Consider the following 18,458-nt stretch of genomic DNA (forward strand, 5'->3'; position numbering starts at 1 on the left):
AGGTTGTAGCCCTGGTGTTTTGACTTTGAGTTAAGAGTTGGATACATCACTCAGCCTTTCCTCTGCAATTCAGTTGTGGGCAAACAGCAAGATAAAACTGAGCTTTGGCAAAAACAAAACCCTCTCAGTGTGAGGGAGGTTTGTTTAGAAATTAATGGCTTTGCTAGGAGAAGAGCACATGTTGTGAGATGACAAGGACTCGAGAGATGGCCAGTTCACTGTGCTCAGGCATCAATAACACACTGGGTCAGAAATGGAGCAATTGCAGAAAAGAGAACCTGAGATGTTTAAAGATGAGAATAAAATTATTATTTAAATTATTTTTATTGTAGTGAAATGCGATATGGCGACATGCTGGTGTAGTGGTTAGCACTGTCGCCTTGCACCTCCAGGGTCCGGGTTCGATTCCCGGGCAGGCTCGATTCCTGTGTCTGTGTGAATGGAGTTTGCATGTTCTCCCCGTGTTTGGTGGGTTTCCTCCGGGTACTCCGGTTTCCTCCCACAGCCCAAAGACATGTAGGTTAGGCTAATTGGTGTTCCCAAATTGCCCGTAGTGTGTGAATGAGTGTGTGTATGTGTGTGTGCCCTGCGATAGATTGGCACCCTGTCCAGGGCGTACCCTGTGTCGTGCCCCAAGTCTCCTGCGATAGGCTCCAGGTCCCCCGTGACCCTGAATACAGAATAGAGCGGTATAGAATAGAGTGAATGAGTGAAGTGCATTATCAGAATTGGACACAAGTAATATTTATATTTTTGTTGTTGTTTTTATTGCCTTTGTCATTAAATGGCTTTAAAACTCCTAATGTATTGGACAATGCTGCTGGTTTCCACTTCAGAAACTTTGTGATTGGTTTGAGTCAGTACAAAAAGTATCCAACTCCTCTGTCATCTCATGGGGCATGACAGCAGTGAGACATAGCATGCTTAGTCATTTCCCATTTCCCCTACTTTTAACTATTGTTGTATGCCATGACTGATGTAGATTGGATTCCTTCTGCTCTGCCTCTGGCGGCATATTTTTATTTCGAGTACATTCTGCACAGGTGAGCAATGCTTCTCAAATGACACGTTCAATGATTCATGCAGAAAGCACAGTGGGCCAGTTGATCTGTTCAATTAGTTTGTGCAAAATTTAGTTCTACGTTAATTACACATTCAAACTCTCTCACACACATGGGCTATTTGGAAATGGCAATTATTCTAATCTGCATGTCTTGTGGGACTGCTGGAGGAAACCAGAGTGCATGGAGGAAAACCATCAAGCACAGAGAAAACATGCAAACTCCATGCACACGGACACAAAGGTGGGCTTCAGACCCTTAACCATGGAGGTGCAAGGGCAAAGGGCTAACTATTACACCACTCTGCAAATTAATTGTACTTTTTTTAAAATAAAGTTATAAAACTGTTTACTTTTAGCCAGGCGTGTCTCGGAACCTAAGCTGCCTCTCACTTTGTAAGTTTCTTCGCCCCTCCCCAATTTGGTGCGAAAATAGATCACGAGTTGGAATCTCAGTGGCGTCACAATCATGATGCCACTGAGATTCCAACTGAGGTTGCAAGGAGCAAAATTGGCCGTGCTCTATGGAGCGGATGGCAAACTGTTCTTGCCAACTTCTGCAACAATGGCCACAACTCTGGTCCCACAGTGCTGTGTATGGCACATCTGCCGTTTCTGTTAGTGAGTCAGGATTTCACAACCCCACACATATAATTAAATTCCCCACCTGACAGCCTGCACTTTTTCTTTTTCTTTTCCTACCCTTCTACATTTAATGTCCTTTTTTTAGACAAGTGTGATGAGGAACATGCGTAAAGCTAATAAGACTGTCTCAGTCCCTGTCTGAAGAGTAGGACGTCGACGGGGGGGAGGGTGTTGGATGTCAGCAGCTTAAATTGAATTCTGTCTTTTTGAAATTCCATTAGCATGGGGCTTTAGCTTTCGTGGTGCTTTCTGTCTACTGCAGTTGTTTCAATGTAATATGTTTCCTTGCTCATTATCACTTATACAAAAAGGGCAATGGAAGTTTTGGAGGATTGTGTGCATGCGAAGGCAAAGGGTAATTGCACATTCTTTCGGCGCTAGGCGCTAGGGAACTATGAGCCGTCATTGTTTGCTCAGGTAACTCACCGAGTGAACATTTGCGTAAACTGAAAAGACTCAGTTGTTACACAGTACTGACTAAGAACAAGTTCGTTTGCAAGGCTACATTGTCCACAGTAGGAATTTCCACCATCATATTCTTTAAAAAAAAAAAAGGGTAAAATGCTAACTGATGGGCTACGGTACATATGGAAACCTATTGACCGAATTTAATAAGAATGTCTTTCATTAAGTTGTTACTCTTGTCATCATAGATTACTGCCATTGCATTTTCTTTTCCCAATTCATTTTCTTGGTTTAAGCTTTTGTCTCTGCTTATTTGTATTATGGCTGTGTAGTAGAAGGCAGCAATAAGATTATAATCTTTGTCAAGTGTATATATACTCAGCAAAAAAAGAAACGTCCCTTTTCAGGACTGTGTATTTCAACAATAATGTTGTAAAAATCCAAATAACTTTACAGATCTTCATTGTAAAGGGTTTAAACAATGTTTTCCATGCATGTTCAATTAACCATAATCAATTAATTAACATGCACCTGTGGAATGGTAGTTAAGACCTTAACAGCTTACACAAAGTAGGCATTTAAGGTCACAGTTCTAAAAACGCAGGACACTAAAGAGACTTGTCTACCGACTGTGAAAAACACCCAAAGAAAGATGCCCAGGGTCCCTGCTCATCTGCGTGAACGTGCATTAGGCATGCTGCAGGGAGGCATGAGGACTGCTGATGTGGCTAGGGCAATAAATTGCCATGTCCGCACTGTGAGACGCCTAAGACAGCGCTACAGGGAGACAGGAAGGACAGCCGCAGTGAAAGACCACGTGTAACAACACCTACACAGGATCGGTACATCCGAATATCACACCTGCGTGACAGGTACAGGATGGCCACGACAACTGCCCGAGTCACACCAGGAACACACAATCCCTCCATCAGTGCTCAGACTGTCCGCAATAGGCAGTCCATGAGGAGGAGATGCACTGCAGTACTTCAAGCAGCTGGTGGCCACACCGGATACTGCCTGGTACTTTAGCCTCCCTTCATCAGGGACACATTGTGAAACATCTTTAGTTTATGTCTTATTGTGTTGAATCTTTTAGTGTTTATACAAGTATTTACACATTAACTTTACTGAAAGTAAAACAGTTGAAAGTCAGAGGACGTTTCTTTTTTTGCTAAGTATATATACACTATCGTTCAAAAGTTTGGGGGTCACTTTCTAACTCCATGATGGTTCCTGATTTTTATTTCCTTCTTACATTGTAAAGGAATGCTAAAGGCTTCCAAAAAATGCATTAATCTCCTTTGAACAGTTAATGTTGAGATGTGCCTGCTACTTATGCTCTGTAAAGACTTTATAACGTCTCTAATCTGAGGTGCTGTTAATTGGTGATTTTTCAGGCTGATAACTCTAAATGAACTTCTCGTCTGTGGCAGAGGTAGGTTTTGGTCTCGCCCTACTGGGATGGCCTTCATGAGAGCCAGTTTCATTATGGTGCTTGATGGATTTTGCAAATGCACTTGACAACACTGTTCTTGCAAAAACTATTACAGAAAGGCTGACCTCTGTGTCTTAAAATAACAACTAACTGTTGTTTTTCTTGTAATTACCTAATCCCATATGTGTTATTTTATAGTTTTGAAATTCCCAGTATGATGTAGAATGTAGAAAATAATCACTAAACAAAAACAAAGAAATTTGCAAGTGACCCCAAACTTTTGAACGGTAGTGTATATATTCTCCAACTGTTTAACATCGCTTCGTTTAACACATACTCCACAAGTTGGAAATCATTGACCTTGGAAAATGGAAAGTGCATGTAGTTTTCACATGGTATTCACTTCTGTTGTCAGTGTATGGGTTTTGGCATCTGGTCATCAAAATGGGCATTACAGGACCAAACTGTCTTTTATAATCAGGCCTAATATCACTGTTGCTGATTGGTTACTTATATGACGTCAGGCGGTATGTGACAACACATATATCTTGATCTTTTCATCAAACTGCACGTCTGTGATGTTTAAAAACTCTGCAGCTGCCGGACTGTTCTGAATCTGGCCACTATGTTGATTTGAACTAACATTACAAGATGGTTATCCAAATGGCTAATTAGTCGGAGTAGCAGAATCAATTAAAGTACTTCTTCCGTTTTTCATGTTAGTGCATGGCAAAAATTGTGATTCATTTGCTTTAAATGTCTTCATTATGGCTGCCCTAGTGATTACACAATGTGCTGTAATATTAACTATCAATAGAACCCGAACATCATTTGTTTCCCAATCTGGGACAGCATTTCTTTAATGTGCAGTGAAAATGCGTAAGTGGAAAAGGGTTGCTTGTGTTCGTCTGTTAGATTGTGTGTTCATTTTTTTGGCTGCATTATGGATTTCTGTTACGCCGTCATGAGAGATTAATCCTCCAGTCTGTTCATCTATCTTTCTTCCCCTGCAGGGATTCCGAGGGTCGCAAACTCTGTAAGAAGGTGAAAGTTGATCCAAGTTCAAAGACAGCCGGATTCGAAATCCTCCATTATAAGTGAGTGTGCTTTCTACGTTTATAAAGATTTTTACTGAGTGATCTTAACGTATTATTGGCAATCCAACCAAAAGTAGCAGATAATAAGCTCACTGCCAGCATGGGTCAGTAACTCTCTTGCTTTCTGTGTTTTGTTTTTTTAAACAGAGATGGGACCTTTCATACAGAATACAACAGACCAGCCACACTTAAGGTAATTGCTATGAACATTGCGGTTTGATGTTCTGTTTTGAATAAAAAAAGAAAATGTGGGACTTAATTTAAACTTAGTTTTCTCCTCACTATGGAGTCGACGTTTTATTTTTGAATCACGATGGAAACCTGGGTTTTGGCAACTGTGAGCTCTGTACTTTCAAGTATATGACCGTGAAAAAACAAAAGGGTTTCATAAATTTCATTTCGCAGATGTGTTTCTACAAGCTATTCTCTTTAATAAAGTGAGCTTGTTACATGTCCAAATGTCCTGGGTTTCGACGTCTCGGCATTTTATTGAATTTATAATAGGCAATTGAGCAATGGGTTTCAGTCAAGAGACTCGCTCATGTGGAGCCTGTAGTTTGATTTGTTATAACTCATTGATCCTGCTTGTGCATGTAATTTCACACTACACAAACAAGTACGGCTTCACACCTCCGATGCTAATCTGACAGTGTAGTAAATCTATATGACTGATCCCGAATCAAGCCGCCCCCTTGTGTTCGTATCTTTCACCTACTTTCTTTCGTTGCTTCCTGTTGTCCGTCACTGACATGGTGTTAATGAACGCTTCTGCAGTTAAAAAAATGAATGAGCTCTGGCGTATGAGTCATTGCTAAGGCATGGTGCACTGCCTACATGGAGGAACTGCGTCTACTTCTATATCTGATTGTCTCCTTCTTTTCCTTGACGCTGATTACACTCATTGTGAGCACTTATTGTAGAAAAAGGTACCTATTTAGTCTATCATCATTTAAAAGTCTTCTTGTCCGTTATCAGAAATTATGTCTTCTTGTAGTGTGTAGGTGACTGACGTGTAATGATGTAAAAAACGTTACAGATAGCATAGATTTGTATATACCTACAGTATATGTTTTGTGGTTCTTAGCGTTGGAAGGATACACAATGTTCTAGCGTCAGTGGCAGCGGACAGGAGTGTTTCGCCAGCAAGAGATGACTCATCACAGCTCCTCTAATAAACAGCCCTTCTTTTCATCCTCTTTTTCTCTTCCTCAGTCTATGGTGGCATTCCTGAAAGACCCCAGAGGTGCCCCTCTATGGGAGGAGAACCCTGAAGCTAAAGACGTCGTTCACATCGAGACAGAGAAAGTGAGTATCTCTTTTAGGCCGGTCGAGGATCATCTTTCCGTCCTCCGTGTTTTCCTGGTGTGGGAACTGCATGCAGGACAAAAGTAATGAGTTAGCCAATCTGCAGAGGTACCAGCCTGTTCTGCCGTCTCCAGAGACCACACTTGGCTGTGATACAGGGACAGGACCATTTAGAAGCTTAGATGGGCGAAAACAAGCCTGACCATCCCAGAACTTAGTAACCGACAACAGATCTTATGATGGCGAAGATTCATAAAAAATAAAGGTGCATTTTTATATGGAATGAAAGTCACGCTTTTATAAGAAAACTCAGATTAATCCAGAGAGTTTCCCTGCTGAGAGGGCTGCATTCAATCAGAAAGCAGTCATACTCATGGAGATGAGGTGGCTCTACAACTGGTTTGAAGCACGTATTGATTGCTTTAGGGGAGTGTGTGCTTGGTGGCATATTACATCTTTTGAGGTGTCAACTGCCAAAAGCAAAGCTCAGCTGCAGGAAGCAATCTGGTAATGAAGCGGGAATATAAACAAAGCTGATGAATGACATTTCCCTGAGAGCTGGTGAATCCATGCATACAATTTAATATAAGACATTAGGGTAAGTACTGTGCGCCTCACTAATGTCATAATTATAGCATTGCCTGTCCAGGTACACATGAATCCTTGGTTGGCCAAACATGTATGAGAAATCTTTTAACTATGCTTCGTACAGCTTTTAATGGCATAACTGTGCATTGATAAAGTCCAAAGTATGAGATTAGTCTGTCTACACTTGTCCTGTGTCTCATATGTTTTACATTATTCAGATAAAAAAAAAGGAATGAGATCCTGATTAAGAGAGAGACATAATGACCTCTATACATCATAAACAAAAAGAAAAGGAGAAGGAAAAAAAAGTAATTTCTCTTACAGGGTCTGTGGCTTTTTTTTTTTTTTTTTACAGGACTTTAAGAAGCTACTGAAAAGAGAAGAGAAACCCATCCTCATGATGTTTTATGCCCCCTGTGAGTCACCTGATGATCTACCCTTATTCTGTACTCAGTCACTAGTGAATTCAAAGAGCTTATATTTCAAAGGGTGTTTAATCCTGGATGCAAATGACTCTGATTTGACTGTAGAAACATTAAAGATAAAAGCCTAGTGCTTTTAAAATTTGCATAGTATGTGAAGATAAAAGTTTTCAATGCTCAAAAGTTTCAGTTGTTATATTAACATACGGCGTCTGGACGCAAGGATGGGTCTGTACATAACAGATTTGATTTTAATATTATCCTTTTGCATTATATGTGCTTTTATTAATATCACATTTGATGTTCCACATAAAAAAAAATTTTCACATACAAAAGTTAATTGAATTTAGCAAAGAAATTTTATTGCTCTATAGAGTCGCTATCTCTCTTTTATTGTGTGTATTCATTTTGATAAGATGCCCCTAGGGTTTGTTTAATATACAGGAATGCACTGATTATGTAGTTGAATAGCGAGTACAGGCAATGAGGATAAAAATAATTCTTTAGGGTTTTTTATTTTTTTTTTTACTTTTTTTTTTATTTATTACATAGGGATCACTATTTGTTTTCCCCCGTGGGCGTCACATCTTTCACTTTCCGCAACGCCTCCTGAACCATTCATGGGAATTTCCTTAAACCTTCAAAGAACCTTTATTAGGAAGCATAGATGTGCACTAGTTATTTAATTTTTGGAAGTAGCATGTTGAGTGGGCAGGTGACTCATTAGTTTGTAAAGAGAAGGGAGAAGTGGGGTAGCCATTACATTTTGCGAAGTGGAAAATGCATTTTACTTATAACAGTATGCAGTTTTCTGAGTACAATATTTTTCCCATATCATGCGAAGGGCAACTGTGGGACAGTGTTAATTTTTGAGCTTTCAGGTAGAGATTATAACCTCTAAAAGCAATCATTGAGCTTATGCATCTGGGGGATAGACTAGGTGTCAATCTCTAATTGCTGAGCTTTCAGAAGCCCAGAGGGGTTTAAGTCTACATACAAATTCAGAAACATCCCGATCAGGTTTGACCATTGGCTGGTGGATGCCGTGTGTCCTGCTTGTGTGTTTTTACTCAGATCATTGTTCCTTATTGCTGGCTTGGTGGTTAACTGCCGCTAGACATTGAAGAAGTCAAAATTTAATGATGCAACATGGGCATTCAGCCAGGGACAATGCTAAAGACAGTGGTGTCCTACTTGTCTAAATTTTGACACTTTTTCTTTTTATTCTTGGCATACTGTGAAATCTCATAAGAAAAAGATTACAAAATAAGGTAGAAATTTGTGTATCTGTTTAGTTAATTGCGCAGCCTGGCTAGTTGATCTGCATGGGGCGTGTGACAGTTGGTGTCACGATCATAATCAAGTCACTTAGGTGAAACTGATGGTGTGACAGCTGTGGGCCCTCTTCAGCATGCAGAGTCGTCCCGTTAACATTGGGATAACTGCTGTTCTCACACATTTTTGAACTCACTCTGGCATTTCGCAGTGGATGCACTTTATTGTATAATTGAGAGGATGCTCCTGTGTGTGTGTTTGTAAAACCAAGGTGTAGATTGGCATTGCTGAAGAAAACTGCTTATGTCCATCATCTGCCAGACCTTGACATACTTTATAGGTTTTTGTATTCCCAGCATGACAGAAGAGAAAGATAGCTTCCAATGATGTGTAACTTTCCTTCTGGGTATGGGCGTCATAGTCTAGGACACTGAATGAGACTTGACTTCCCTCCAGTGTCTGTCCTGGCACATGTGAAGGGCACGTCAGTGATGAGTGACTTAATCAGTGCTTATTACTTGAGTCCAGCAGGGCCAAAGGCACTTACCCAGACCTACTGAATTGAATCATACATAGATTTAGCATTGGCTAGACTTTCAGCTTTGAGATTTGTCTTCTCTACAGGCTCATGCACAGCCAGGACTACCTGATGGGCTTCGGTCTGGTGTCTAGGAGCTGTGTGGCTTGAGATCCATCTGCAGCATAATATTGAAGTCAGGAAAGCTGAATCATTTGTGGAAAGTACTACACTCATTGGTTAAGAAGTGCATTTGTAAACCTGTTGATTCATGCAGCACTCCAATCAGCCAATCATGTAATAGCAGCACAAGCATCCACTTTATGGATTGAAGTTTTGTATGTGCCAAGATTGTTTTCTTCTCACCAAGATTGCTCACAAAGAGTAATTAATATAAAGTTACTTTAATTTTCCTTGGCACTCAAACCAACCTTCCCCCGTGCAATGAAATTCTCTCTTTGCTGTTCCCCAAGAATGCTCTGAAATGTGTGAGAACAGCCGCTATCCCAATGTTAACGGGACGACTCTGCATGCCGAAGAGGGCCCACGGCTGTCACACCATTAGTTTCCCCTACTGTAAGTGACTTGATTATGATCGTGACACCAACTGTCACACGCCCCATGCAGATCAACTAGCCAGAACTGTGGGAAACACACTTGAACAAGCACTTTTTCATACACTTTGCGGAATTTGCATACATATATACAGTAGTATGTATTAAAAGCAAAATATGAAAATATGGGAATATCAAAATATATACTGTGAACAGTCCACATAGTGTGCAAATTCCGCAAAGTGTATGAAAAAGTGCTTGTTCAAGTGATAGTGCAGATGTTTCTTCAATGTAAACTCCAGAGACTGTTGTGTGTGAATTTCCCACAATAGTTTCAGAACTGCTAAAAGCACCCCATCTGGTACCAACACCCGTGAAACGTGCACGTTTTCTTCATTCTGATCTTTGATACAAACATTTAGCGAAGCTCTTGATGTGAATCAGCATGACTTTTCTCATTGTGCTCCTGCCAGATGATTGGCTGATTAGTTAACTGCACGAATGTACAGGTGTGCATGTGCTTTTAATTCTGTGGACACTGCGTGTAGATCTGTTGTCCTTCACTTGATGAGCCACTCACTGAGAGTGACTGGGGCTTCCATCTGTGTGTATTTGGATCTGGCTCTCCTTGAGCTTTGCTCTTGATTGTGCCATGCTTCATGTCCTTGAGTTAGTTTGGGAGTCTTAATGCGCTTTTATGAGTGCAATAGTATCATTTTACTGTCACTTTACAAGAACAATTAACTGCCTTGCCCAGTAGTCACATCGTACTCAGCAGGAAAAGAATAGACGTAATGGTACGTGCTGTTTTCTTATACAGGTGTTCAAGATGTCAGCAAGCATATGTCAACAATTACATATGGTTTGCCCATGGGTAGTGCAGAGTCCAAATACTGGAGATAATCAGCAAAAAAGCTGGTGTAATTTATTTGTGTAAGTAGATAAGGTGGAAAACACTCCAACAGCACCATGCCAAGCACTAATGCCAAGTTCAGAGGAAGTTAATAAGTTGGCTTCTTCAACGGAAAACTGTCAAGTTTTGTGATGAAGGAGAGCTGTAGCCTCCACACAGAATAGGGTAAAGAATTTATTTATTTATATATATTTTGAGAGAGGTACGAATGGTGAGCTTTAACAGTTTGATTCTGCAGTGTGGTTGGCATGGGTCCTTGGCCGCAGCACTGGGAAAATTGTGTAGTTCAAACTTTTATGGCTGTATATAGCATATGACAAATACTTCCATGTACACAGTCACACTTCCACATCATTATACTGTTACAAGGGTGTTATTTTTTTAATCACTCCAGGACACATCCTATGTAAAGGGGAAAAAAGGAAAGAATGAAAGAAGGAAGGAAAGAGTTGTGAACATAGTATTTTTTTAAGGTTATATACTGTAGTGTTTGCTGAGATGATGAAATGCTGTCTGGTTATTGAAAGCTACACACAGAGGGCAGCCCTCAGGCTGTTCATTTATGCTTCTCTTGTAGTTTCCCCTTTTCCCCCTCTCTCTCTCCCTCTTTAATTTTTCACTAGCTTCCTGAACTGTTATTTCATAGAATTAATAATTGGCCTCCTCAGGGTAAACATACAACACACAGCTCTCTTCAAACTGCCTTCAATTTACTAAATGCAGTAATAGTCTAAGAAACAGCTACATCACACCCTACATGATGTGTTGCATTAATCTGAGTGCTCTGTAAAGATCTCAAAATGTTTTCAGGAGATTTTCAGTTGACTGTTCCAAATTCTTGGAACCATTGCACAAAGTCACTTTTTTTTCTATGCGTATTTACACACCGTCTTTCTTTCAAAAATATAAAAATATCACAATTTCTTAAATGTTCTTGTACAGTATATTTCTTTTTGTACAGTATATTTCTATTTTCGTACAGCATATTTCTATTTTTAGTTCTAGTTTTCCTAGTTTAATTTATTTTTTTTTTTAATTCAATTTTTCTATCATATTTCTTTTATTCATATTTATTACTTATTATAAGCTTTAATTCTCTTTTTAAGGTCACTGGCGGTGTGTAAGCATTTCACTACATTTCGTACTGTGTATGATTGTGTATGTGACAAATAGAATTTAAATTTGATTCTGTTCTCTGTAAATCTTTGCCTTAATTGTTTCCCGCTTTTTCTTTCTGCGGCACGATAGGGTGCGGCGTGTGTAAGAGGATGCAGCCCATCTTCCAACAAGCTGCCACGGAGACGAAAGGAAAATATGTAAGTACTTCTTTCTGATGTTTTTTTTAATTAAGCAGTGGTTCTTAACCCTGGTCCTGGAAGTCCCCTTGCCCTGCACAGTTTAGTGTCTTTTTTAGCTCTTAGCACACCTGATTTAATTTAATTCAGTTTTATGCATTTAGGCATTTTTATCAATGGTCGCTCACCACTGTCAATGTAAAAGCAGCTTTACAGAATCAAAAAGAAAATGTTTAAAATGAATTTAAAATGTTTGAGGAAATGTGTATAGATAAAAAAGATCAGATTGTCTCTGACGAGCAAGCCATGGGCAACGGCAGCAAGGAAAACTCTCTGAGATGGCAATAGGAAGAAACCTTGAGAGGAACCAACAGGGAACCTATTCTCATTTGTGTGATTAAATCAGATAGCAGTCATCCTAAGTGTTTGGAGTATAATAGAACAGGTGTTTTGAATATGGTGTTTTAATAATAATGAATATGGTGCCTATTTTCATTGTTGGAGGCTCTGGTCCAAAACTGTTTTGTGGGAATTTCAGTTCTAAACTATTGAGCGACTGCAGTCACAAGTCATAAGAGAATAGTCTGCATCAGCTGAGACAAAGACCATCTTCATGATAAAGTGGAACTGTCCCTAGTCACCACACGTATCCCAGGCAGATCACAGGTTTCCAACTAGAAGCAGAGCACTAGGATGTGGCAGACACCAACCACTTGGTCCAGATGGATGGGTCTAAAAAGAGAGAGAGAGAGAGAGAAAGAAAAAACAGTTGGGTATAGTCACAGTTACATAATGCGTTTAACTAATAAACTAATAACATATTGAAGTGGATGTGGTAAAGCAGGGAAACACTAAGATCCAGGACCTGGACTGAGAACGCCTGTAATACAGCAAACTGTTCACCTCGTCTAAAAATCACTTCCTTACATTTTGACTAGTGAGGCCTATTTAAACAGCAGAATATTTTATTATACTGATCACGGAGTTCTTCTGAGCAGTTTAACATCTGATAATGTTGTGACCTTGTGTTTTGTTTAATAAGCCACTTATTGTTGAATAGGCCTACATTCTGTGTGGATTATACAGTAAGCCAACTTGGAATAAAAGCAACACTATGCACCTGTTAAAATGCTACCGTCATTGCGCACGTCTTCTGTAAACATGAATATTTCAAACCCAGATATGTGTAATCTGCTTGATGTTTTTTTTTTTTTTTTTTATCGCTTGCAGGAGTAGATGAAAGAAATAGCATTCCCCCAGTATCACAATGTAAACAATGTCAGACAAATGGATAAGTAACACACTGACAAACAGTGCAAGCATCAATGAACGTAGTAAATACAGATAATAGTACAACAGAATGTTTCCCTCTCAACATGCACCAGCAGTCGTCTCAGATCGCATCACCACAGTAACAAGCTCTTTTTATGGAGCTGCAAATGAGGACTAGTTTCGCTAATTGCAGCATGGTGTATTTCCCTTATTCGCTGAATGAACAGTGGGCTATGCAGGCAGGCTGTAAGTAAGCCGTTTGTTTAGTTTGTATAATGAATGTCTAGCTTGCAAATGTGGACAGCTAGGAAGAGATTTGCTACTTCCTGTACTTTCGCATGCGTGTCTGCAGGATGCCGATAGCGTTTAAGAAATGAAATGGAGTTGGCAGAAAGTCAGTTGTCAGCATACACATATTTCACTGTACAGTTAAATGCATGCGAGCAGCAAGAGATAAGTCTTAAATTGTTCTTTGAAGCTGTGTGTATGTTTATTTGATTTTATTTCATGCATTATTTTTAAATTGAGCTCGAATACCTGCTCAATTACTTTGTAATGAATCTTTTTGCTCTATAATACTGCTTTTTTTTATGAAAATAACTTTTGCTGTTTGTCCAGGAAAAATAAAATACTATTCAGTAAACAGGCAAATTGTGTGCTTATAATAGGCGTTCTTTTATCAGGAAAAGCACAATTCTATGCCGCATACTGGCTGTGAGGCAACATCACAAACAGATGGCCAAGTCAATAAATAAACCCCTTCAAAAACACCTCTTTTGGCCAGCATCTCACTATAATTCCCGAAAAATACGACCCAAGCGGATTATTCTGTACATGATTAAAAATCCTCCCTGTCTTAGATGCTGTTTTGAGTTTTCACCCTTAATGAAAAATTGGATTGCCAGAGGGAGAGCATGGTGTTCATATATTGCATGTTTTAGGTGTCTAAGTGGCGTACTGAGCTTTGGATATTGCTGAATAAAGGTTTCACAGATTCTGCTGCTGGAGGTCCGGGGTACATTTAGGAGGATTAGTTTGAACCCAAGTGGTACGTGGTGTCCATAAATATATTCAAAACCAGATCAACTGCTCAAGTTTAAACAAGCAGCCTGTTTAACACAAGTAATGGAATGTAATGTTTACTACAACTAAATAAGGGTGAACTTAATATTGACATGAAAGAAGCACTTAAAACAAGACCTTGAAATGCCAACATGGAGTTTGATATTTACCATGTCCGACTTCACTGAAGGCTATACTTTGATGCTTTTCTTATTTAACACTTCTTCTCTGTTTCCACCAGGATACAGCCATTCGTCTTCATTTTCCCAGAGTTCCGATTTGTTTTATTTGATCGTTTGTTACTCTTGTCTTGCTGCAGGTCTTGGCAGGGATGAACATCCACCCGGCGGAGTTTGACGGACTTAAACAGGAGTTTGATGTTAAAGGCTATCCGACCTTCTGCTACTTTGAGTAAGCTTGTTTTTATCATTTGATTCTGTGATTAAGTATTACAGGATAAACCTGTGAAACCTTCATAAACCATGTCTACAAGTCCTGTGTTCTGTCCTTCAGTCTTTAGCATAAGCATTGGCATCTTTTTTAGTGGTTGGTATTTGGGAAGGATTTGTTGTCTCAGCCCTGAGAAACATGCCCCTTGTGTGTGTGTGTGGGGGGCGGGGTGTGTGGGGGGGATAGGACAGGTAGGATAAGCAGGTAATATCAAAATAAGCCACTTGAAGTTTACCAGGCAATAAAGTGCTTAGGGCTTATACGGTCATAAAATATTTACTTTGAAGGGCACTTGCAAGGAGGGACCAGAACTGAAGAATAACAGAGAGTGCTGTTCACATACTGATGACAGCAGTTAAAGTAGAACTTATTAAAACATCTGGAGAGATGGTATCGAGTGTTACATTTGCTGTCATGCTGCTTAATCTTTAAAATTCAAGCAGTATGGATTTATGCTGAAAACACGACATTGGTCGATGATTGATTTAAAAAAAAAAAAAACTTATATGGAAACCAATGTTTGACGACGAAGCAGGCTTCAGGTGTCAGACTGTGTGTTGGGTGTTTGGATATGTCACCAAAGTTATCATAAATTTATGATATGTAAATTTTACCGCTACAGAAGTATGGGAATGATGCTGCAAAAATATAGAACTGACAAAATGCTCATTATTTTTGGTCATTAAAACAACTGGAAACAACCATAAAAAAACATATGATTATATGTGTCTATGGTATTTATTTATTTTTTGCTTGGTCATGGTTATAGAGTTAATTATATAAGACGTATACTGCACAATCCTGACTGCTATATTTATTTCATTGAACATAGCAATGCAAAATATGCCTCTAGGTTTTTAAGGGGTTAATAAGCATATACAGAAGAGTGAATTAAAAACAAAAAATTATGATTGTGAAGAAGTCTCAGACAGATCGTCTAATTATATAAAATGTCACTGTGTTTTGTACCCGTTTTTAACAACTGATACGTGCAGCAATTAGCAAGGGAAAAGTTTTTCTGTTAAATCTGCATGGTTATGGCTTATGCATTGGAATAGGCTTTATTGTCCTTGCATTATGTGTTTACTGTCACATATATACAGTACAGCTCTGCTGCAGGGACAGGCTAATTACCCAGAGGACTTGCTTTTGTGGTTTAGAAATGCATGGTAGAACTACTCAACATGACCACACACATTACAGCACAAAGATTCTATATAGATTATTTTGTCAAGATTGCTCGTTAGATCACAATCATGGCTGCTCAGACACACATGTGCTTAGTGAGTCGGGAAAGCAATTTAGTTTTTGTGGTAACGAGAGTGCCAGGTTTGATTCTGACTCGCGCATGGACTTGTTTTACATCAGCTACTTCTAACATTAATGTCCAGAAGACGATGATGAGAGGAGAAAAAAAGTATCTAAAAACAAGTTAAGTTTTTTTTTTATTGTCTTTTACATTATATTCGTTACAGAAGCTGGGCCAACATTTAAGGTTTAGTCAGAGCTTTTGAATCCCTACTACAGTTCTTTGTCAGACACATGAAAATGATGTTTTTTCTGCTTTTTACTGCTAAAGCAGCTGTCTGTGAGCCAAAGGAAAACGTATAGGTAGAACTGTGACCCGTTTAGTGGCAAATAAAAGGCAAGACGTGCAGTAACCAATCACTCATCCACACATCGTCTATACCGCTTTATCTTGTGTTCTGCATGGTGTCTATCCCAGGAGACTTTAGAGCACACTACGGGCAATTTGGGAACGCCAATTAGCCTAATCTGCATTTCTTTGGACTGTGGGAGGAAACCGGAGTACCCGGAGGAAACCCACCAAACTACATGCGCACAGAGACGGGGGTCGAGCCTGGCCGGGAATCGAACCCGGACCCTGGAGGTGCGAGGCGACAGTGATAACCACTACACCACTCGTGCCGCCTGTAACCAATAACGGCACACTAAAAATAGAATCAGATGTCAGAGAATGATATGTTTAGTTTACATGCACATACAGTATCAAACTGTGATTTCATTGCTGTAGTAAACTGAAGCTAAACTGGTTTCTAATTAGTACTGGATTGAATTATGCAGAGAGAGCGTGATAAATTCTTGTAGTATTAACATAAACCAATTAGATTAGGAAATCTCACGAGGATGTTGGCAGAGTAGTGCAGCGGCTGTGCGGTTGTTACAGAATGCCAGCAACCTGGTTTTGATTCTCAGTTCATGTGAGAAATTTTTGTTTGTTTATTTATTTATTTATTTAGAATCTTTTTTTTCTTTCTTCAGAAATCAAATAAAATTAAAAGCCAATATAGTTTAGGTTTTACTTGTGCCACTGGGGTAGCCTTCGTCCCTCGGGGCGTGGATTCCTTTGGGCACTGTGGGTTGCAGACCGTCTGGTGAATTTAACAGATGCTCGGTTGAAGTAAGATCTGGGGAATTTGGAGGCCGAATCAACAACCTTAAACTCTTTGTCTGCTCGTCCTCCTATACGCAGTGGGCTATGATGACCTTTTCATCATAGTTAGAGTTGGCCTTTTTTCAGAAATTTGTCCTACATTGTCTTTTCTGTGGGATCTGCCAGGACAGGCAAGCATGATGAGCCTTGGGTGATCCTGTCAGCAGTTTACTGGTATATAATTGATCCCTGTGATATTTAATTCACCTAGCCGTGGTGTATGTAAAGCTGTGGCTGAGCTGTGTATAATCTAATGATTAAGGTTGAATTTGAGCCTAAACCATATCGTGCACATAGAAAATTGAAAGCCCTTCACCAGGAAAACCGTCAGAGTTTAGTAGAGTGGAAAGTGCAGGAAAAATCCTAGGCGTCAAAAAGATTTCATGAGCATGCTTGAAAGTTTGAAATGTAGTTTCTGACTTAAAAAAACAACACTGTAGCAGAGGATGATTGGTATGCGGCCCTGTGGATGGTTCGAGCATCTTCGTAATGGATCACAGAGTCTAAAAATTCTTACAATTTTCTATTATTTAACTAGTCTGAGTGGCTGTATATTGAATTGACCATGTAGTGCACTACAAAGGCTGGTAGAACGCTTTATTTCCACCAAGTTGCACTTAAATGGGGAGATTTAAGAGTCGGCGCTAGACCTGTTTGCTAAGTGCTTATTTTATGCTGTCTGTACTATGAAATATGAAATATGACAGACTTTTGTACCATCTAGATTTAAATGTTAATAAAAAGAAATTTTTTATAAGAAGGTATCCAAAACAGGGGTATCGAGGTAGTGAGCTGACAGGACTTGAATATAAAAAAAAATCTGAAATTGGGTTGGCTTTTATTTGGTCCATGAGTATAAAATCATTTCAGGTCATGAAGGTGGTTTGAGAGAAATTGTAGTATTTCTTGTCAAGTTTTGACATTTCATAGCAAATTGCGAAGTGCAGGCGGTGCTTTGTAACAGACGGGAGGTAAATTGTGACAGTATGTAGACAGTTTGGTGCGAGTTTGAAAAAGAAAGAAAAAGAAGCCTCTATTGTTCAGAATACAATTAAATTAAGCAGAAGACTCGTGAGCCTCTGTGTATGTGCCACTGAGCATGCACCAGCATTTTTACTGTCTCAGTTTGACATTGTTTGTAGTGGAGTCATTTTAACATTTTTTAACTTATGCATGGTCAACTTGTGGGAATTAGGACATGTGACATCACAGAGTCGAGCAACCAAAAAAAATAAAAAAGAATTTCAATTTAGAACAATTTGGCATGCTTTAGCAAGAAGTTCAAGAATTCGCCGCCTCAGTTCAATTACATGCAACAGATTAGAATCAGTACACAATTTAATTAGTTTCTTTTTTCTCAGTGCAGACTTTTGCCTTGCCCTCTTTTTACTGTTGCTGGATGTGCATTGGATAAATCTATTTGAGCATTTGTGGTAAAATTCTCTTTTGTGTATTGCACTGTTGGCATCTCTGTAATACTGTAATATATATTAAGAATGTAATTATAAAATAATAACTATAGATTGAAGAAATGAGACAGCAAACTTTAGCCAAGTCTGAAGCCTTGACGTGAACTCTGCTTGATTTAATGCAGAACTTTTGCCAGTAAACAAGTACTGAGGAGCTTGAGGTTTGTTCACTGAGCAGATTCTCCCGAGAACGACTCTCCTGCCCTCATCTTCCTCCCAGTGCCAGCAAAGCCTTGATC

At 39.3% G+C, this 18,458-nt stretch overlaps 1 protein-coding gene across 2 annotated transcripts in view; it reads left to right on the forward strand.

Annotated features, from left to right (window-relative positions):
• The window catches only part of pdia5 (protein disulfide isomerase family A, member 5), a 91,039-nt gene that overhangs the window by 51,049 nt on the left and 21,532 nt on the right, over positions 1–18,458 (forward strand). For both annotated transcript variants that reach the window (XM_053495929.1, XM_053495928.1), the window contains exons 4-9: positions 4,559–4,642; positions 4,790–4,835; positions 5,855–5,947; positions 6,891–6,951; positions 11,465–11,532; positions 14,165–14,256. In XM_053495929.1, the coding sequence (XP_053351904.1) occupies positions 4,559–4,642; positions 4,790–4,835; positions 5,855–5,947; positions 6,891–6,951; positions 11,465–11,532; positions 14,165–14,256 (444 nt within the window). The remainder of the gene's footprint in view (positions 1–4,558; positions 4,643–4,789; positions 4,836–5,854; positions 5,948–6,890; positions 6,952–11,464; positions 11,533–14,164; positions 14,257–18,458) is intronic.

This window comes from Clarias gariepinus, chromosome 5, assembly GCF_024256425.1.
Source record: "Clarias gariepinus isolate MV-2021 ecotype Netherlands chromosome 5, CGAR_prim_01v2, whole genome shotgun sequence".
In the NCBI taxonomy this organism is placed as follows: Eukaryota; Metazoa; Chordata; class Actinopteri; order Siluriformes; family Clariidae; genus Clarias; species Clarias gariepinus.